Genomic DNA, 23083 nt, shown 5'->3' with positions numbered 1-23083 from the left:
ATTTCAGTCACTGTTGTGGGAACCAGTCATCTGTGTCCATCAGCTGGAGAGAAACAGTGATCAGAGTAAATATGGCTCTCCCGCCTCCGTTACTTCACCCCCACCCCTCTGTGTACACAAATGCCTGTGTGTGTTTGTGTGTGTGTGTGTGTGTGTGTGTGTGTGTGTGTGTGTGTGCGTTTGTGTGTGCATTCGTGTGTGCGTGCGTGTGTGTCATAGGGGTCATCTGAGAATGTTGACCTAACCAGTGTCAGGTCAGCCAGAATAAAAAATAAACTTCCGGTCTATTCTGGTGTGTTTATTTATTTATTTCTATGTATAGCACAAAGTACATTTGTGAAAATGAAGAATACACTAAAGGGAAAATCTCTTTTTAAAAAAATGCCATCATTTCCCATGAAATGTCCTTCTCCCATGTACATTCATAGTCTCACTCGTGACGTAATATAGAATATGCCCAACTGTGTAATTAATAAATGCACAGACAAAATGCATGCCATATTCTTGTCAAATAAAACCGAGATACTGCCTGAGAAAATTAATTTCAAGGCAAAATTGAATAATTTATAAAAAGCCTTTATTCCATGCTGACTTCAAAATGACATGTTAAAAACAAACTGTAATTGCATAGTGCCATGCTGAGACCTTCATCAGGGAGTTGCACACCTAACAAGGTGCCATTAAATAAAACCATTTCATTTTTTTTCTGGAAGAGTGTCTAGGATCTCCTTTTATTACATTTTTATTCAGCAACCACATCGAATCATACAGCACAATCAACTTTAAGGTCTTTAATTGTGAAGTCAGTGAATTTCACTATAGTTGACTCTCTGCTCTGCGTTGGTCCAGGTGTTTTAACACCGCAGGATGCTGAGACCTTCACTTCGGCTCTTGATCTATGCTGCCATCTAGTGGTGGAAAGTGAGTAATGCATGACCAAAGAGGTTGCGCTTGGAGGAGGCGATGATACATAAAAAGTAAAGGCTATGATAATGTATGTACAGGGCAGTTGCTAGGAATTCTGGGCCCCCTGAAAGAATATCGGTGTGGGCCCCTCTACCCCATTCATTGCCACTTTTTTAACTGTGTGTGGGCCCTAGTGGGCCGTGGGCCCTTAGAATTGTCATCACCTTTCCCCCCTATACAACGGCACGGTGTATGCATATAAATGTAGAATAATGTATGCAAACTAATGTGTAATAGCCCATACATTGGAAAATATTTTATAACAACTTAGAAGTTGAACTCTATATTACATAAAATGTTTTGTTTTCCATAAAACTGAACCAAGTCTGACAATCTCTGCCACCCAGTACTGGGCATCAGGGACTGCCACATGTTACTTCAAATTCAAACTTCAAATTATACATTATGAGTATAGATCTATTTTATATATAAATATCCTATTCCATCGAAATTTTGCAGTTATATTTCATTACGCATATAGTCTATGAAAAGGTTCAAAGGTGAACGGTCTATACATATCCTATAGATATATTTTAGTATATTTAGTATTTTTAATACTCTAATACAGCATACAAAGGTTTTTCTTTTTTCTATTATTCTTTGTATTGATACACTATAAACTATTTATTTTGCTACTTGTGTATATTTTAGATATACATTTCTTCTAGTGTTGTTGATCTATTTATCTATAAGGTGAGCAAGCACTCATTTGGGCACACATTTCAAGATCATTTGATTGGTTAATTACGCACTTTTTAAAAATTCCACGGGGTATCAAAACAGCGCGAGAACGCATTTTGTGTGTAGACGCTGAAACAAACATGTTGCTGTCAACCATATCCCGCACCTGTCTGGGTGTTGTTCCCACCATCGACCACCGGCGGCGCTGTTCAGAAAACCCAGAACCACGTTTAGCCGAGCTGCGCCTGCGCGTATAGTCCTTCCGCTACCCCCGCAGCCCCCCGTGCCGTCTGCCTGCCACCGTCGGTCTGGATGCGGGAGCGTAATGGCGGTGCACCGGGGACCCTCTACGAAATGGCTCTTCACCCGGGAGCAGCTCGAAAACACGCCGTCTCGACGCTGCGGAGTCGAGTCTGACAGGGAGCTCTCCTACCGGCAGCAGGCCGCCAACTTAATCCAGGACATGGGCCAGAGACTCAACGTGTATCCTTTCTGAACACGGGACTAGCTGCCCAGCTACCCCGCTAGCAAAAGTTAACATGTAGCTTAGCCAAAGGTGCCTCGGGTAGGCCGAAGTGAGAATGCTAGCCTTGTCAGTCGGGGTCATATACTATTTTACTTTCAAAATACACGAAACTCTGTTGAAATTTGTGTCTTTAATCCCCCAACTAATGACGGTTAGCTAGCTATCACCGCGCAGTGACATTTATACACTCTGGTGTTTATACCCAGCTAGCAGCACTGGGGCCTAGTAGCTAGCAAGCTATTGTTTCGCTTTTTCAGACGACCGACCCTTTCCCTATTGTTAGCATTTTTATATTACTACACACTGGTCGCTGTAATTTGCTGTTCAAGTCTTATCTTACATTACAAAGTGGTGCTTGATTTGTCGGACGAAGTTTCTTAATGATATTGAGAGAGAATTCATGGTCGGTGTCTGGTTTTCTAGGGCACACGTTTTGTTAGCTGTCCACCTTGTGTCAGCGTGCTAATGTGAGAAGGTTTTCCTTTCGGCCAACGCATTTTAATAGATTGTACGTCCTTATTGCTTCATGGTATTGATGTTTTGTTATGCCTTAACGTTTCCACCCAGCTCTCAATTGGTGATTAATACTGCTATAGTGTATATGCATAGATTTTATATGATTCACTCCTTCACTAAATTCCATAGAAATGTAAGTACTCTTCTTTTATTCTCCCGTCCATTTGTTTCTGCTCTATCTGACTGTAAAAGCTGACTTAAGCTTTTGTCTTTGTAGATCATCTCCCAGACCACCTTGTTCCTGGCAGCTAAAGTAGAGGAGCAGCCCAGGAAGCTGGAACACGTCATTAAAGTGGCACATGCCTGCATTAACCCCCAAGAGGCCCCGTTAGACACTAAGAGTAATGTAAGTAAAGCATGATGGAGGACAAGGGGCCTTGCCCTTGATCAAATTTGGTCATTTTTGTAGCAGTGCAACGTTAAACTCCACGCAGTCCTTTTTTCCCCCAAAATAAACATTACATGTCTGGCTGAACTTCACTCAAGTTCTTTAATGAGTCATCACAGATAAATTCAGGATCAAACAGGAGTGATCCTCCAAGCAGCTCCGCTCTCAACTTTTTGACTGTTTAGCCTAAACAACAACTGGTTCAGCTGCACGGTGCAGTAGTTGGGACATTTGTGTTTAGTAAGTTTGACCACAAGACAGTCAGTCAGACATAAGAGTCTCATAACAGTCTTTGAGTTGCATGAATTGGGTTTGACTGGAAAGCTGAGACTCTTGTGGATTCAGAGAGCCACATTTGGTTCATGTGTGACGATGTTAGCCCCCAGAGTCGCTGTGTCATTGTCATGAGAACATTTTTTAAAACTTGATATCACTGTATAAATTGACCCAGTGTGACCTTTAAGATAATCACAGCCTCATGAAACTTAACATCCACTAACTCGAGGATAATTCCAAAAACAGAAATCACAGTAAATCATAATATCACAGTGCAGTACTTGTAGGATTCAAATGGGCTAGCCACATTGGAGCCAGTGGGCATCAGGTATTGCTGCTGTCAGTCATCAAGCCACATGACCCCACTACACCAGCTGCAGTGTGTTGCATCCAGTAACAGCACCTGGAAAGCTTCTAGGGTCAAGATTTGCCTATATCCAATTTCTAGTGGCTGACACTGGAGTTATTTCATTTCAGGTCTGGGAAAAATGATTAAGACAACAACACTACTTTGTTTCTATTGGTGTACTATAAATTATTTAACATTCTTAATGTAAATGCTCAGAAATTTTCAAATTGAAGTTGGTCAGTATACAACAGTGAAGATGGCGGCCTATATAATAGTCAAGATTTCTAGTGGGATTGCAGCAGTATATGCAGTCAATGAAATCAATATATTGCAGTGCAGAAATGTTCACCTTTATGCATTTTGGGGCAGTAAAATTAAGTGACACACTTGCTATATTTGATTCTGCAGCAGTAGCCCCAGAAGGCACACACTTTTGTAATTATATTATTCGCAGTTTGCAATGATAACCATTTTAAATTGCTCACGTACAAGCAAGCGGATACTGTTGCTAGAAAGATCTGCACAGTCATGCTTTGCCGTGACTGAATATTTAATTTCACTTACCAAATTGTAACATGTGAGTAGTGTATCATCCCATCTTAAATGTCCAGTATTTTCTGTTTCATGCTAACTGACAGCTAAATGTTAAATAACCTGAAGCCAAGATCATGACTTTAATAGAACACAGTAAAACAAAATTGTCTGTAGATAATTTGTGAGGGAATTAGGATGGTAGATAATCAGCACTATGGAGCGGGCAGCTTCATTCCCAGCAGCTCACCCTTACTGGTGTGGCATCTTTGCAGCAAATCTGAAACGGACTGCGTAATGTTGCACGAGGCGTGTTATGTTTGCCAGTTAAAATGTCTTACTAGAGGAGTACCATCTTAAGTGAAATATTCTCTCCATACATAAGAAAATGACACATCCGCATAATAATTTAAGTAGTTAGTTAAGGACTGAATTAGGTTTGTTTTTTATATTTGAGTAATAAAAACAGCGTGTCAAGTACCCTCGGCAGAATAACTCAAGTAGCCGCTTTAGTTACTAATGGTAGTGGTTTGTAGAGATATTTATTTTCAAAGATGTTTAGAAACACATTATGAATCCTCCTGTTGAGTGATTTTTTTTTCCCTCTTTCCCAGGCATACCACCAGCAAGCCCAAGAACTTGTATTACTAGAAACAATAGTGCTGCAAACGCTGGGTAAGTGCTTCAGTCGTCTGTCATACTGTAGATGTTTTTGTACAGGAATTATTGATTGGTATAAAAATACTGAGCTGTGAAGTACTTTACTCTGCTGGTTTCTAAAATGGAAGCATTTCAGAAGATTTATTCTCATCTAAATAAATACCTGCAAGCCCGAACATTAGCACATGTGCACTTAAACATTTAAATGGTGGAATGGACATTTTCACTTGTTTAACAGGTCAAGCTTTTGAGATTTTTTCTTTGCTGCTTTTTTATCGTAAGTGAATGTGTGTGGTTTGGAGAAATATGGCCTTCAAGTTCTGCTGTTCACTTGTTTTGACTTTGTGCATGCACCAATGGCTGAATGGCTTCATTCAATCTTCACAGGTTTTGAAATAACAGTTGAACATCCGCACACAGATGTTGTGAGGTGTTCCCAGCTAGTGCGAGGTATAGGCTCCCTTCTTAGCTACTTTCTCACTTGAAATTACTTTTGAAGAATTCGTTTCCAAAATGAAGAACATACCTGAGGTTCATCATTCAGTCTCTAAAGTAAAGAGGATGACATCTCTAAAAGAGCTATTATTTTCATCCATGGACTTGTGTTGCATACTGTCCTTTATAAAGTTCCACAATTTAATGTTGTGAAGTCATTTTGTTTAAGTCTCATTTTTCTAACATGCAAGTCTCATTTTGGAACAGAAATTTTCATTTGTATAACCACATGAATTGTATTGTCACATTATTCCATATATATATATACATATATAAGCTTCCATACATGCATGAATGTGAATTAATACCTTTCTCAGTGCACTGCTGAGTGGTAACATTAAGTCTCTTTCTTTCCTTTTACAGCAAGCAAGGATTTGGCACAGACTTCCTATTTCATGGCTACCAACAGGTTGTTATCCTGTCCCCTTATTGCACTGTGATGGCACACTATAGCTTCCTGTCCTGCAGGGTCCCCCTTCCTGTGTCCAACGCCCTGTCTGCGCCAAGGTCCTGGGAACCCCCATCTGGGGAAGTACCGGCCTGGCTGCTGTGTGCGGTGTATTGTACAAGGGCTCTGTGTTGGCACATAGGGGTTGAATGCACAATGTGGAGTGTAGTGGTGCTGTATACCTCTCAAGGTTGCTTGGTACAGAGTGCATATGTCTAAAAAACACATTGGTAGCCTGAATATAGATTGCCACTAAAGATTGAAAAGATGTAAACTTAGAGATTGTCCTGGTAAGTATGAGTCATGGTTCTTTTTTTCCATTTTTTGACTTTTACATATTTTCACCTCAAAAGAGCTAACATTGAAACCCCAAACTATACTGCAAACTGTTTGATCTGCAATAGTTTTTACAGTTTTGCGTTAGCATCTCGGTAATGAAACGATGCAAACATGCATGTGGCGTAAGGGAGCTATAATGCAAGGTTATTTGATTTTAAAGACTATACAGAATTAGAAAACCATTGTTATGGTTTCTTTATGTTTTCCTGTACTGAGCTCTCAGCGTCATCCTACAGTCATTGAGGTTTTTGGTTTAATTGCATTGTTGTTTATTGCAATGACTCAAACTATAAATAAGTAGTTGCCAGTCAGCTTGTTTTTTATTGTCGCACTATGTTTTGCACCCTCATCAGAGCATTTGCCAAGACTCTGCTTTTTTAGTACATGAGTCTAGGAGTTTGATTTGCTGCTCCTAACAAATGATGGCAGGCGAGCATCTTTTCATTATGACTTTATAAAGAGTTTATGGACATGGATAAAGTTGAGTTTACAGTGTAGTTGTTTTTTTATAGGCCTTATGTCCAGTAAAAGGTTTAGTCAAGGTTCTGGAAAGGAGATATTAGATTTTAAAAAAGGACATCCTTGCTCCACATTCTTAAAACCTCTTTAAATTGAAATTTAGAATCCAAAAAAATGAAATTTGTTTACATGGTCTTAATGCTCCTGTTGCTATAAGTGTTGTGTTTTCTGTATTTTAGTGTCATTTGCAGTGTAGTTTGGGATTCAGGTTGTAGAGGAAATTAGCTGTAGAAATTTATAACAGTAACCTAATCATTTGTCTTGGTTAACAACAGTGTTTCTCAAGCTTCGTTACTTAAGATCCAATGTAGGAGTTTCTCACATGTTAAATTGTCAAATTAATGTAACAATTACATTCAGCAGCATGTAGCCCCTGTCAACTGCTTTCAGTTGGCAGAGCTACATATTTTCTTTCTCCCTGCTGATTTTGATGTGAAACTCAATATTTTACTGCCTGTTGAAAGGGCAGTTTTTTGCAGGACATTAAGACAGATTATTTTTTTAAAAAGCGTCAAAAGTAAATGGCCAAAGCTTTTGGCAGTTTGTAGAAGAGACTGTAATTTTTTTTGTGTGTTTCACAATGTGTTATCTCGGCTGCGCTCACTTTTATCAATAACACAATCCTACACAGATCACATTTCATTTATTAGTTTGCTGAATTAAGTCTTCTGGTTACATATACATACATTAGCTGACACTAGTCATGCTTTTTGTGCCTTTTATTTAAGAAGGATTGAGAAACACTTGTTATTGATAATTTACCACAAATTTTGAATGGAATCAAATTTTTATAATTGTTAAAGTAGTGCTCTATTTAATTACATGTCTTAGAAGTGTATGTAAAACACGTTCCAGCTAGGTGTTCATAGTAGATGTTGTGCTTGGATGGAAAGTTATTCAATTGAAGGAATTTTAAAGAACATTATTTGAGGAATCTAAATAATTGAAGGAATTGTGAAATACCAAAAATGTAGTTCCAGATATATATTCATATAAAAAAAATGATGAAACTAAAGTTAAGAAAAGGTGAACCTTTTTGGGACCATGCTATGCTTGCAGAATTAAAATATGAAGTTAGGCAGACTCACAGAAGATCTGAACATTTGCATAGCCCAATTTGATCTAACTGAGACATGTAAGGATAAGTCTTGACAAATGTTGTTTTTTTTTTTTCAATGTGCCAATTTTTTAAGGTAAGGATGTGTGTTTGCAGTAGTGGAAACATTCTTCTTCATGAGTTGGATTCATTGTTCAGTGAATGGTCCCACTTAAATTGCTGTAATCAAGATTTGTGTGTGCGCGTGTGTGAGTGCACGAATCAGGTTTGGGCTAAATTCACTTTCAGTTTATTTCATTCACCATGGAATTTGTTCACCATCAAAATGTGCCGATATCAAATCTTCAGATAAATTGGGTTGGAAGGCTCCAAGGTGTGAATAAAAATTTGCTGTTTAAATTTGAAATCTCTAATATACACCTTTATCTGGCTGTGTATGAGAGATTTTGAGAATAGAGTGCATGTATGCACAATGTACAAAACGTTAGCGTCTTGAAAAGATGCTTATCATGGTCCTCTAAAAGAGACATAGGGCTGACAGCTGTATTTTTTTTCTCTCTCCTGTCTCCTCTCTTGCAGCCTGCACCTTACTACCTTCTGCCTGCAGCACAAGCCCACAGTCATTGCATGTGTCTGCATCCACCTGGCCTGCAAGTGGTCCAACTGGGAGATCCCTGTCTCCACGGATGGCAAACACTGGTGGGAGTACCTGGACCGCACAGTAACGTTACAGCTGCTGGATGGTAAGAACTGATATTGTCTGGTTGGCCCACACCCATGATGTGATTATTCAATTGAAATTTTAAATTTGTGAATTGCTGTATGTAATAGGGATTGGGGGATTGCTAGACAACTCTGAACGGTTGGAGAAATAAATCTGTCTATAGCTTATCTCAGTTCAAAAGATATATGCCCTACAAACTTGTTGATAATGTCCAGAGTAAAATTGGCCTCCCATTTGATATTTTCTGCACATTCACAGACAAAACAGTTCAAAAGATCTGCAAAACATTCACTGAAGTGTCGATCACACATGGAGAGTGGCTTCTCTAAAAAAGTGTTTGAAAAAGTTGTCATCTTTTTGGTTGGTTGTTAAATTCTCCAGTTCAAAAGTTAAGTTTTACAAAAGTGGACTGTGACGTCAATTGTTTTTTTCATCATCTGACCCATCGATCAGAATATTTGATACAGAATTTGTTGTTATGGTTACAGTTAGGATAACGTTAAAGTAAGGTTTTAAAAAATCATTGACGTTAAAAGGCTAATATAATGATGGTGGTGTGATTTGCTGGGGTCTTTACAACAATGTTTTGTCACACATTTTACTTTTATCAAAAAATTCCAGCTCCTGTGAATTGGATATATTGTGATTTTGATAATAATTGGATTAATTGTTGAGTCCCAGTTACAGTATGTCATCAGTGCCACCGACCATTTTTATTAGCCAAGACTGTGCTCTTGGTGGAAAATTACATATGTTGAATGTCCCTAACTGAGTCCGCCCATCACTGACATCCGTTGTCGAAACGCACATGCTTCAAAATTCAGGTAGAGCTTGAAGCAGTTTTATTTGGCTAAGTAACTGGACACACGAGGTAAGTTGTAATTGTCTTAAATGTCTGCTCTGCTGATCTTGTGTACCTCTTGGTTACAAAGATGGTGGCATCTGAGAAAACATATTGTAGTCACAGCTATGACACTTGATCAGATAAGAAAATGGCATTGTGATTTCGACTTGCTCTCAAGCCCTCATTTTAGAGGGATGTTCTCTGATGTGGTTGTTTTCTCCTTGTTTAGAGCTGACACACGAGTTCCTTCAGATCCTGGAAAAGACACCCAGCAGGCTAAAGAGGATAAGAAACTGGAGGGTATGTTACAGATGGCTGTCAGGCCACCATTTGAGTAGTTGTGGATAGTCCATGCTGACACTAATTCAGTCTTGTATGAGACAATCAAATGATGGTACCCCATGGTTACTTGGATGTCTGCTGTGTTTGTAGGCTACACAAGCTGCTAAGAAGCCAAAGACAGATGGCTCAGCGGTGGAGAGTGCCTTTCAGGGGACCTCTTCATTAGAATCCCTTCCTGGCGTCACCAACTCCTTCTTCCCATCCACCTCGACGTCAGATTCTGCAGAGATGCCCTCAGTGGACGCAATGGGGGGCACCTATGCCTCCTACCAGCCACTAGATGACCAGTCAAAGGCCTGTGGCTACGACCAGTTCCCCTCCCAAGCCTCTCATTCAGACTACACACTGGGGAAACATGAACACAAAGCTGCTGGCGTGTCTAGTAGTAAACACCAGCAGCTCGGTGCAAATCCCACACCTTTCGCCCGGCCGCAGAAAGTCTTGACTTTGGACAAGTACCGAGAGAAACAAGCGGCAGAGTTAGCTTTGCAGAATGGCAGGACAGAGGAGCAGAGCGCAGACATGTACGGGCCTCCTCCAGCCCTCTCGTCCCACCACCATAAGAAACGCTCTCAGCCACAGCAGGCTGCCCAGCCCAGTGATGGCAGGAGAGACAAGTCCAGCTCCAAAAAGTCACGCCTCCCTCCGTCCTTTGCTGAGAACGGCACCGCCAGCAGCGAGGAGCTTAAGATGAGAATCAAAGTATCATCAGAGCGCCACGGAGGCTCAGAGCAGGGCGGCTCTTTGCCCAGCAAAGACAAGCACAAAGAACATTCTGGCCACCGCCACCCTAAGCATGGCCATTCCCACCCATACTCCCTCAGTGGAAACAGTCGGGGGACAGTGGACAACCCTGCCTTATCCCTCCGAGCCCCCGGCAGCCACTGCGGTGACATGGGCTCTTCCAGCTCATCTCGGAAGAGAGCTCACCCCGACTCTGGCGGCCACAACCACCACCACCATTCGACCAAGAGCAGCCGCAGCTCCAAGGGAGGTGTCGGCTCGTCCCACTACTCATCAGAGGGCGGCCAGAGGATGGTGGTGGAGCGCCACGGTCATGAGGGAACCAACGGCATGCTGGGTTCCAACGGCCAACACACAGACTACAAAGACACTTTTGACATGCTGGACTCCTTACTAAGTGCCCAAGGAATGAACCTGTAACCCCCCCTAAGGGTCCAGAATGTTGTCTAGATTTCAACAGTTAGGTATTATCATAATTTAATAGAATAAAAAAAATGAATTTATTTCTCTTAAGTTATCTGAATTCCATATCACCCTCAGTCGTGTCTACACACTGATTATTGATTATCCTCGTAAAGCTGTCAAAAAATGTAAAAATATATGCATAGAGCTGTGTGCTACTAGCTTGCAACAAAAACAAACTATTGACATTTCTGAATATGTGATTGGAAAAATGGGATTTTAAATCTGTTTCTTTTAATGCGAGCTGTTCTTATGTTTTTAAATGATGTGCATGTTTTCAATCACAAAAGGGAAGACATAGCTAGTGTTCGCAGCCATGGTGACAGTTTACAGACAGTTGACATTAATGTATGTACATTTTTGTATGTTAAGACATTTTATTCCACTTAAAAAAAACTCAGGTCTTGAACTTTTTTGATATGAGAACGAATCTTCCTCTTTGGGTTTATTACCTGTATCTGTGGAGATGTATCACTTTGTCCATTTGTTGGTGAAGATGGCAGAAATTTGGTATCTGTCTTAGGAGACATGGTCTGCTTATTTTTCCAAGAGCGCATTGTATATGATAGTTCGACAAACAATACAGATGTGAGCCAGAGGCCATTTGCTGTCTATTAGCTGTCCAATGGGGACGCCCAATGCACCTCTAAACTTAATGCGCAGACCCATTTTAGAGCTACAAATGAAGTTTACGTTATATCTGCTGTGAAAGTGCATTTAAGATATCTCGGCTAAAATTGCAAAAAGGCCTTGTGATTGTACGTTGTCAATCGCTATTCAGTATGATAAATGTCTTATTAACCATCAGAAAATAAAGACCTCTAAAATAAAATTGTATATATAGGACTGTAGTTCTGATTAAAACGTTGGCTTGTTGCATCAGTCCGAACCTTCCTCCATTCAGTGTATTATGAGACCTAAAGCAGACTCTGTATTGATGAGCATATCCTTGATTTGTGTATTGGGAGCCCAAATAAAGGTGTAAAAGTGATTTTTACACAACACAGCCATTGTCCTTGTGCCTTCTTGAATATGCCATGACTGAACTGTGGGAAATGATAGTTGTTTTTAGTCTACCATCTTATTTTTAGGCTTTGGTGAAGACATTCCAGTGATCAAAGTTGGCATCCTGTGTATTTTCCTTCAGTTTTGGTTTGGTTTCTGCCTTTCCCACTGTCTAAAGCTCGTTTCTGAGTCGGCTTGTCAGCAGCAGCCCACCATAACATGTACATGAACGTGTTTTGTTACTTGACCTCAGTCATTTCTGCAATTTCCCCACAGAAATGACCAACATTCATAAGAAAAAAAAAAAAAACTCATTGCATGCGACATCATTTACACCAACAAGAAGGTTAGAATTCTGTATCTGTCTCTTGTTGATGACAGGGAGTTTTTCAAAGGCCCCTTGTCAATTATTAACAGTACTGGCAGTCAAAATAATGTATGCAACTTTACATTAAGAGGTCCTGTGTTAAATGGTGTCATGAAATTGAGAAATTCAGTTCTCTTTGCTGTAGCCTCTTGAAAACATTCTCCATACCTGAAACTAGATGGTTATCAAGAGTTCTTTCCTAAAGTCAAAAGTTGACACTAATAACATTTACAGGATGAGTTGCCAATATTATAGATATTTAACAAACTTTAGTTTTCTTTTGTTTGTCTTCTCCATTAAATAGATGTAGAAATCTGAATTATTAATTTCCTCCTAGGAAGTATACTTGGAGGAGAGGCACTCCAGCATAAATAGTTTAACATGAATGAGCTGATCTGCTGTCATCACATCTCAGGCTATTGCACCGTCCTTAACCTTTTAACAGTCACACCCCTGGACTTTTTTTTTTCTTTTTTTTTTTTTTTTTTGGAATGCATTAATTTGCATTTATTTTAGTCTGGGATAATCCTGAAGTAAATGCATTCATTTTTAGACTGACATCTGTGCTGGGTCCTCTGCTGTGGAGATCCCAAGGCGTGACTTACTCATTAGAAAATAAAACATTTGTAATCAAAACATGATGCCGACTGCTCATTAAAGCAGAATAAGCAGAACGATGATTTCCTCATTAGACTGTCAAAATAGCAATAGGTGAAACTTTTCTAATCTTGTCGTCCTTTTGAAATTATACATTGTGAGCATTCCCTGTGATACTCTGGATTTAAATTATTTAGACGGTGTTTGATTGCTATCATCGATAAAAATGAACAAACAAAGCACAGTTATGAGACATGATTAAATATACATGTTTAGTGGGAACATCGCACTTACATATGAAGGATGTATTCAGAGGTAAGCTTGTGATTTTGTGTCGTGCACAAAAAAACAAACAAACAAAAAAAAAATGGGCCTCACTCTTCACATTTTACCTCAAGTACCTACCTCAAGGGCTGTTTTTATATTTGATATTTCATATTGCCTATACAGCATGTTTGAGGTTCTGAATAATGTTTTTCTTTTAAAAAATTTGTCTTAATTCTTAAGTCTTTCTTCCCTAAAGAGGGTTTAATGTTGAGGTTGGACTAGACTGTTCAGTTCCTGTGGCGCTCTAAGGGAAAATTACCGAGCAGCTTCTTACCATTTTCATTAGGGTCTGCCTTCTAATTTTAGCCTGGAAGACAATGGGAGAAATTCAGCAGGTGGACCTCGGTGCAAATTCACCATCTGTACTTTTTCACATACTGGTGGGAAGGTGATAATTTATTTTGAGAAACCTCTAGAGATGAATCGGAGCTGCCTACTCCCTAAAACCCACACTAGAGCCATGTGAGAGGAGAACTTTCTCTAACCCCAAATTATAACTCTTATATAACACTTAATATTATTAGAATTGTGGTAGTTGCATTCACTTTGTAATAATCTTATATTTGTGTAGCAATTTGGAAGAGAATTCAGTGTTTCAGTGCTTCACAGTCACAAAACCAAATAACATTAAAAACAATGAAAATAATTTCAGAAGAAAAAAAGAGGAGGAGTGACATGCTCTATAATGCAGTGCAATTCAGACTAAGATTAACACTAATAAAAAGCTGGAAAATATTTAAGAAAACATTTAGAAGAGCATACTGAAAACTGACATTTTTAGTTGTTGTTGTTCAGCCAGACAAAATATTTATGGAAGCATAAAGTTGAGACAGCATGAGTTTGCATTTATTGTGTTTTGGAGAAACAGAAAAGAGTAATGTCAGTGTCGGTGGCTCTCCATCTCAAGTGCAGGCTCAGATGTGCAGATTCAGATATGCAATTATTGTCTTAATCTAAGGCTGTTTTTATGTATAATGTCCACTAGATGGCAGTATTACCATTAGTCTTTCACATCTGCAGACATTCAGAAGGAGATATAAGCAATTCAAACATCCAACATCATTTTCCTTTTGTTTTGAGAAGAATTTCAGGAAAAAAAAAGTAAGCACTGAGGCAGGTTTTATAACGTCCATTTTAAGGTTTTCTCAGCCCAGTTTATGATCGGCAGCAGAAGCAATCACAATCTAATGTCAGCCTTTGTACATTGATTCGGCCACACTTTTATCCATCCAATTAACGGATTCAGAATCACTGGATGGTGGAGGCTCAAAAACATTCCTGGAAATGTCACAGTACTCGGCCATTTCAGTTGCGGAGCTGATCAAAAAGGGCTTTGTAGAGCTGCATGTGGTGCACTTGTACCTGTATATGGGTCTTAACGCAAAAGATCCCGAGGAAATTGCAGAGGAAAGTGGCCTAATTACAAGCCATTGAAAGTCCATTGTCATTCCAGTCTGAGAGGTCTCTCTTGTAAAATCAGGAGCTGATGGAAACCCCTCTAAGTACCTGAGATAATGCAGGGTGGGGAAATGACTAGACTGCCATTATACACTAATAGAGCAATTATATCAAATGATTGGCAGGTGCATAAAATTAGTCTTAGGCTTCACGGTGTGGTTTACTTTGAGTTTACAACCGGTGACGTGCAGGGCTAAGATATCCCTTTTTACACGACAGAAAGCCTCTGCAGTGCTCCCTCAAGCTGGCTGTTCTCAGTGAAAAACAAGACATTATTTCATAGTTTATCCTCTGTAATTATCTCCTTTATTACCCCAGTTTATTTCTCCACCTGATGCAAATGCATCCTCTTGCGGCCTCAACACCAGAGATTCATGTTTGTGGTGGGAACCATGAAGCACCAGCTGTCCTTTAAAAAGAAACAGATATTTAAAAAAAAAAAAAAAAAAAAAAAAAGGAGTCAATGTGAAATGTCCTCTCCCCTTCTCGTCCCCAGTCATCAATAATTCACTGACTTCGACATTTGAACTAATTATGGTGCACCAATGGCCTATTTGAGCAGGGTCCTGTCAGATGAAAGCAAATAAGTTCTTCCTGTCACTGGTGGAAGCCGCAGAATGAAGGAAGACGCTGAAGGCATCAGTGTAAGAATGAATGGAAAATATCCAAAAGACTCAGATACATGAACACACACACACACACACACACACACACACACACACAATAACACAGAGAACATGGTTTGCAACCTCTCATAGACACACACATACACACACACAATAACACAGAAAACATGGTTTGCAACCTCTCATAGACACACACATACACGCGCTCACTGCTTCTTTAAACACACTCATATAGACACATAAACACCCACATAAACATAATTTCCCACTATTTGCTTTGTACTGCACACACAGAGTCACACACACACAGATGTGCTTACCACCTGTGTGGGTTGTTTGGCCTCCTCATCCAGACCTCTCTGGTTTTAATTAGTCTGCCGCTGAAGTGTTTTCCTATTTATATTCTCTAAAGGGTGATGATAACGGCCACAGCTCAGATGGAGGTTCTCTGTTGGTTTGTTTCATTAGGGAGTGCATAATGACCCTGCAATCACAACACCCAAAAAAACCCTATACCTATTAATTATTTTCTCTATAAATGTTCACTTACACTCCCTGTTTTTGGTGATAAACTTTTTAATAAAAGTAACAATAATACTAATACTTCTATTCTTCTACCGTGACTACTACTACATCACCAGTAGTGCCAACGCTGCTTATAAACTACTACTGTGTGAAATGAACAAAAGGAATAAAAGTATGTACGGTTCTATTCATAAATTACAGATCATCTTTAAAATCTGCAGAAGCCTGAAAATCCATCAACATCCTTCAACTGAACAGTGCTACCTTCGTAATCCGATCTTCAAAGTCATTATCAAAAAACATCACCAGATATCTGCCCTTTGTTTTGATATTTGCAGGTAAATTCTATGGCTTTTTGGCGTACTTAGCATGATGCCTCTGCAACTAGGAGGGCTTAATAAAATTATTTCTGGTATACCATTATCGAACTGTTCTGGGATATCCAACCCTTGTTATTATTATGTTATTTGGTGAGTCACTGCTGTTTGGATTTTGAGAGTTGACTGAGAGATATAGCTGGATGTCATCAGCATAACAATGAAACGAAATGTAGAGCCTACTGATTATGTATCCGAGTACAAACATGTGCAGTGAAAAGAGGATGGGACCAAGCATTGAGCCTTGTGGCACTCCACATGTGATTTGCTGAGGAGGATGAAGAGTTGTTGTGTCTTAATGGAAAGGTAGGAGATGACACAGAACAGAGCAGGTGATACATATCCAGTGGCTATCGTGATTGTTCGAGTTCTTACCCATATAGTGGTATTTGCCATTCCAGGCCAGTGTAATAGATCCTCCAAGTTTGACCCATCAGCTTCTTCCCCATCACAAGAATCAGCAGAACTACTTTCCTTGAACTGCTGCAGCTTCAGGAGAGAAAGTAGTTCTGCCCTTGTGGAAGTAAATGGGCTGGAAAAGAGCATCAATAATGAATCCCAATGTGTTGTGCATCTTGCAAAACATTTTTTCCGCTCTGGGACTCAAAATTGTATTGTTTGCTGGGCCAGATCCACTTGGAGGATCTATTACATTCGTATGGAGTAGCAGATACCACAACATGGGTAAAAACTTGAATTTCACTTTAAGGTGTTGACTTAAAGCTGTGCTGAGGTCTTAAAGGTTTGACATTTAGCAGTCTCCTGTCCTGTTATGAGGATTTTGTCAGTTACTTTAAGAAGTCCCTTTTCTATCCCCATAAAGCGTTAAAACCAGGCTGAAATTCATCCAATATTTTTTCTGTTTGAAAAAAGAAACAAATCAGACTTTCTTGAACACTTGCCATTGTAACCTAGGGTTTGAAAGGTGTTGCATGAATTCGATTTTACTTACTTTTGATAAAAATGGCTGTGTAGAGTTAGTCTACAGTCAAGGCTGAGCTTCTTGCAGGGGGGGTTGAACTACTGCAAGTCTGAAACTGGAAGGGAAAATACCTGTGGCCAGAGAGCTCTTTATAATTGATAAAATACCAGCGGCAACTAAGGCCATACTGAATTGAAACAGTTTCAAACAGCAGTGTTTTTGAAATTACATTTTAGCCCTGGGTTGGAAGGGAGACTTGGAGTGTGATGCTCTCGACCTTCTTGGTGAAAAATAAAAGAAACTACACATTTCTCTAGGCTTTGAGGCTTTGATATTTTGCCTGGAGTTAGGATTAACAGCATAGTTGATCACAATGAACACAGTTGCGGCAATTATTAGAAATTTAATTTAAGAAATATATTGCTGTTGTATCCTTAGCTGTTTCCTGGTACTTCAACAGTAGGTCTTTCATAATAGAGTAGAAGATCTGCAGTCTGTTGCCTTTCTATTTCCGTTTATATTTTCTGCATTCGCTTTTCAAGGTTTTAGTGTGACTCACTGAGCCAAGGCAAGGCTTTCAGCTTGGATTTCTTTTTTTTCTTTTTTCTTTTTTTTTTATATGGTGCAATAAAATCGAGGATTGGTTCAGCAAGTACTGTTAAAAATGTTAACCAATTCCTCACTGGTTTTGCAGCAGAGTTTCAGACTCCAGTGTAAAAAGGTGACTGAAAAGCATGTGAAAAAATTGAGAACTCACAATCAGGTTTATGTGTCAAGACACATAGGGGGATCTTTTAATTTCTGTATATTTGTACATGTTAATTGAAATTTGTCAGAGAAATTCAGGCAACCAACCAATGATCAGGGAGCTCAGTCAACTGAAAATGAGGACTAAATAGAGAAGAGCACTTGAAAATGTAATGTTTGAATTGCTGGTAGTCCATCGCTCCCTCCACAGAGCTGGGGATGGTGGAGATTGGAGGAAAGTGGAATCACAGATTGCAAACTAGAATCAGTGGCAATGCATCAACACAGCTAACACAGACTCACAGAAAAACATAGTCATAGTTACCCTCTTGTTTATGTTGTTCACACACTCTCACACACACCTCTACGGCTGGACCGAACAGCATGTGGCTTTTTTATCCTTTCAGTGTTGTTGGGCTCACTATCTTCCCACAGGTCGACCTGGCAATGAGGAAAATTCGGAGTACTCCACATGACCTGAATGCAGGGGACCGAGGGGAGAAAGAGTTAAAATATAACCCGGTGAGATAAACACATTGAAGTAATGGACGGCATTGCAAGTTCAAATCTCAAGCGTCTTGATGAAGGTATGGTAGAAGGCCGCTGGCTATAGCTCAATGAGATTAACAGCTATCCATAAGTTGTCCATGTGTAGACTTGTAGAAATAAGATGATGAACACTGCTGCCTTTCAAGTGAGAATTAGCTCACCGTGATGAGCAGCTGACTTGTCTGTCCCCGTCTGACAGCCTGAGCATTAGTTCAATCCCTCATGGGGCAGGAGTGTTATTGTTAAACCCAGACTGCACTGACTATAACATGACTGGGAAAGACACTGGTGCACAGAGCACTGCTCCTATAAGCTAAGAAACGTAGACCAGCTCCTGTCAGGAAAACATGCACCCTTGCTCCCAGAGGTAATCGCAGTGACATGCATAAAGTGTAATTCATACGATATGTGGAAAGGTGAAAATCAAATGCAAGACACTGCATGCAAATCAGCAATGCATCGATGCAAATACATAAAGTTAGAGCCGCAAAGAGTTTCCCCATGGCAGAGGACTTCCAACGTTTTTCAAAACCTCAACACAACTTCACGTATCAGTAAAACCCTCGCTGGCTGGTGCTTTCTGCCTCATAACCCCCTGCTTACAGACCTCTGGAGGGCTGGGCTTTTCAATCTTCACTTTGATTGTTGGCTTTCAAAATTTGTAGTCCCACTCAGGCTTGAACCCACAACCTGTAAATCTTCCTGCGGCCACCAAGCACTTAGAGCCTCTGGGTCACGCTGCATCAGGGCGTTTCGTAGAACTTTTCAGTCCTCGTTTGTGAGATTGGTTTTCAAAAGCCGCTGAGTGAGTCAGGCTCGAACCCGCAGCCTAAAAGCAGCTCTGCAGCCGCTCGGCACTCTGAGCCGACAGGTCACGCTGCTGCTTCATCATTTTGTCAGAGCTCTTCAATCTTAAGTCACGACGCCGGCTTTCAAAGGTTTCTAAATGACTCGGACTTGAACCAACATCCCCGGGACTTTCTTGCGCTGTAGTTGCCTACCAATTTGAGCAACTGGGTCACTCTGCTTCATCATTGTTTTGTCAGAGCTTTTCAATCTTTACTCAAGATGGTGGCTTTAAAAAGTTTCCAAATGATTCAGACTTGAACCCACAATCTCAAAGGCTTCATGTAGCCAACCAGCGCTTAGAGCTACTGGGTCACTCTACTACAGAGTGATGTATGTCAGAGTATTTCAGTCTTTACTTCCGATTTTGGCTTTCAAAATTTAGCAATTTACTTAGGCTGAAACGCACAACCTTAAAATGTTGCCATATGTGTCTGACATTACAATCTAATGGCTCATACAACTTCATTTTCCCTTTGTCTTACAGCTTTATTTGGGTTGTTGGTTTTCAAAACTTACTGTCAAAATGCACGGAAACCAAGTCAAGCCTGAAACCCAGAGCCTAAGTTTCAAGTTGCTGCACAGATATTTTAACCAGTGAGTTGTTCTGTTTAGCAAAACTTCACCAGCAACTCCAGAGTGACAAGTCAAACCCGTAAACCCAGGAAATTAAAATGCACACAAAGCCATCTAGCACTTAAAGCCACAGGGGCATGTTGCCTTTTTACACCGCAAAAGCAATCAAGCAATCACCATTGATTCAATGTTAATTTAACATTGAGTTTTCAACCCCAACAAAACCGATTCTAGTGTAAATTCAACACTCAATCAATGCCTCCTTGCTATGTGAGACAGCTTCACTTAAGAGCGAATCTTGAATTCACTAGAAAACTGTGAAAAGCTCTAATTTGTGTGAGCTGATGAAATCATGGCAGATAAATGACTTGTTTCCTAAGGATCTCACATTAAGTAAACTGAAACTGACAGACGTCGAGGTGGAGGCAGAGAGGGATTTGGATAGACAGGGAAAAGAAATAAGGATTCCAGTGTTTTCTGCCGCAGAGCGAAATGGTGGAGGCGCTGCCAAGAGGCACACATGAAAATGGTGATTTTGGCTGGATGGGCCATATTTTATTTTGTTGCCTCTATAACAACTGCAGCTTTATCAAATACACAAAACAACAATCTAAAACACTGATAAATAGTTGAGTTATACATTTTGATGCCAGCATTGCCAGCCAAGCACCAAACCCAAATGCAATAAATAAATATGTCATTTTCTCCAAAAATAACACTTTTTGCTGGAAAACAGCTAAAAACATACAATACAACCCTTTATACATATTGTGTAAATGAATAAAATGCATAAAAAATAAAATGCACTCCAGGCTTATGAGAAAATATGATGATTTCCATTAAAAGAGGGGAACCACATAATTACTGAAGGAACATAACGCTTGACATTAAGATTTTTAAAGTTCTGGTCAAAGCTGCTCTTAACTGATCCAGGATCATATTTTTCATCCTAGCGACAAAAACCTCTATCCATGCAGGTTGAGCCAAGCATACTATGGTATTTCATTCATATTCAGGCATTTTAGAGTCTTTGATCCATTCCATATTTATTTATATATGCAGACTCACGTCAAACCTGTGAATCCACCAACAAACTGCATCGTAATTCACTGTCTAGGTTTCTCTGAATATATGTGATCACTCTATTGTCTGCATTGGTGTCTAGTGCTCTCTATATGTCTTAGTCTTATCTATATCCTTTTTTTTTCTGCTGCTACCATGACCCACTTTCCCCACTGAGATGATTAAAATTTCATCTAAATTTAACTAATCTAATAAAGAGCTGCAACCGTGATGCTGAGTGGTATTAAGTGGCGAGTGACGCTGAGAAACTTTTGTCACCGAGAGGAAAAGGCTAAATGGACGGAACACACGCGGCGCTGTGCTGTGCTGTGCTGTGCTGCTGTGGCTGGAAAACAACGGCTGGCCCTCGTGTGTGTGTGTGTGTGCCTGAGCACCACAAGCCAGGTAACGCTCATGAAACAGGAAAAAAAAAAAAAAAAAAAAAAGACGTGAATGAAGCTTCTGTCTCTAATAAAACCGACGCTGAGATCAGATGACTTCCAGCATGTCTTGACTAATGGATCGTGACATCTACCATCCACCTGTCATGACGCTACACAGGTTTGAGCAAATTTGCCGGTGTGGAGTGTTTTCAGTGACAATCATTTGGAGCTGACATGTTCATTGGAGTGTTGAAGAGCTAATATAGCCCCGAGACGGCTGCTCTCAACTATCTCAAAGTATTAAATCAACGTGGATGGATGTAGATTTATGTAAACACTGGCACGGTGTTGAGGCGCACTCTCATATTTAAATCTACCCTCCTGATTTTGCTGTGTGTTGAATAACACAGCGTTACCTCTCCAGGTATATGTGAACACCTCACTCTTTTCATCGCAGTTGGCAGAGCTGTCTGCTATCACATAATTAAATAAGATTTGTATCATCACAGAGAATAATTCTGTGTGGGCCGATACGGAATGTTGCAACAGCCAACTTTCCCCTTTTACACCATCCCACTCACACGGCAATTGAGAAACTGGCAGAGCTGCATATACAAAAATGTGGTGTGGGTGTGAAGATGTCCACGGTTGAGTGGCCAAACAGCGTCTGCAAATGCAACCCACTCAAACAGCCGATTGCAAAACTACTTATCAATACATGTCCATAGGCATTAGTGACACATGGAACTGATTTAGCATCGGCGTTTAGTCAGATTTACATATGTGGTGAAAAATCACGTGTGGACAGCAGTCGGCCAACATTCACAGCGCTGGCAGCGGACGCCTTAATGTGCAGTCCTCATCTGTCGTCGTGCGTTGAACACTGGTGCAACCACAGTTGGCAAAATGACTTTCAGATGAAGCCGAGGATATCTCCAGATATTGTTTTCCGCAAGAGCTATCCATGTGAACAAATGGATGGAAAGACCTTCCAGTGGAGTTTTTAGCTCTCTGAGAACACTGATGTTGATATCAGCCCATGTCGTAATGCAATATATGTGTATATGTATGTATGTGGAGTTCCCTACATTTTGTTAACCAAGACTATGACTAAAAGTATTCACCAGCCACCCTTTTTACTGGATGAACACAAGATGAAAACGAAACAAAAGTGAACCTTTGTGCATAAAAACTATGATTACATATAATGACATTTTCATCACACAGTACAAGAAGATGGAATGAGGAATGTCAATCAATCACAAACACAGTTTGAGGAATTTACACAGGAAAAAATGTGAAAATTAATCAAGTAGAATGAGACTCAAACTTAGTTTTCATCAAATAAAACAATGATGGTGTTCATCAACTAACACCAGACTAAAACCAACAAAATTTAAATGATTAAAACCTGACTAAAAGTAAAAGTAAAATGCACTACAATATGTTGACAATACATGACTATGCATGTAACATTTCTCAGGTTTAGTTTCATGTTTGTTCATATGTTTCCATATAAGAGGAAGGTGTTTTTGCCACGTCTTGGGCCTCAGTTAGCCTTCAACTGTAGATTTATATGCCAATTTGACTTTCCTGAATGGGAACATTTGTGTTTACTGCTGATTTGATTGGACCAATTTACTAACTAGACCTGTGCCAGTGCTGAACAATTCTCCATCTTACACCCAAGGACATCATTCCTGTCACTTCACTACGACAATAAATGGATTTATTCACCCTGCAGATGCACCATTATGATTGGGAATTGAGACTCCCTTTCCATTTGTTTCATAGTTACGGCTAAAATGATAATCATCTGCTGGTGGAGAAATGGAGATCCCACACCCAG

General features: G+C 39.9%; 1 protein-coding gene across 1 annotated transcript; it reads left to right on the top strand.

Annotated features, from left to right (window-relative positions):
• Positions 1-1905: 1905 nt before the first annotated feature.
• Positions 1906-11874, top strand: LOC115372442 (cyclin-T2-like). Its single transcript, XM_030070347.1, has 9 exons — positions 1906-2130; positions 2741-2822; positions 2907-3035; positions 4848-4908; positions 5281-5343; positions 5752-5797; positions 8331-8494; positions 9549-9619; positions 9752-11874. The coding sequence occupies exons 1-9, from the start codon at positions 1973-1975 to the stop codon at positions 10823-10825; spliced, it is 1848 nt and encodes a 615-aa protein (XP_029926207.1). The 5' UTR covers positions 1906-1972; the 3' UTR covers positions 10826-11874.
• Positions 11875-23083: the final 11209 nt, after the last annotated feature.

The sequence above is a fragment of the Myripristis murdjan genome, chromosome 2, assembly GCF_902150065.1.
Source record: "Myripristis murdjan chromosome 2, fMyrMur1.1, whole genome shotgun sequence".
Lineage (NCBI taxonomy): Eukaryota > Metazoa > Chordata > Actinopteri > Holocentriformes > Holocentridae > Myripristis > Myripristis murdjan.
This window is presented reverse-complemented; position numbering and strand designations above follow the sequence as displayed.

Bases quoted from the DNA above. Each gene is read 5' to 3' on its own strand.
- LOC115372442 (XM_030070347.1), top strand. From the start codon at position 1,973: ATGGCGGTGCACCGGGGACCCTCTACGAAATGGCTCTTCACCCGGGAG. The intron at 2,823-2,906 runs GTAAGTACTCTT...TTGTCTTTGTAG, and splicing joins TCACTAAATTCCATAGAAAT to ATCATCTCCCAGACCACCTT. The intron at 8,495-9,548 runs GTAAGAACTGAT...CTCCTTGTTTAG, and splicing joins AACGTTACAGCTGCTGGATG to AGCTGACACACGAGTTCCTT.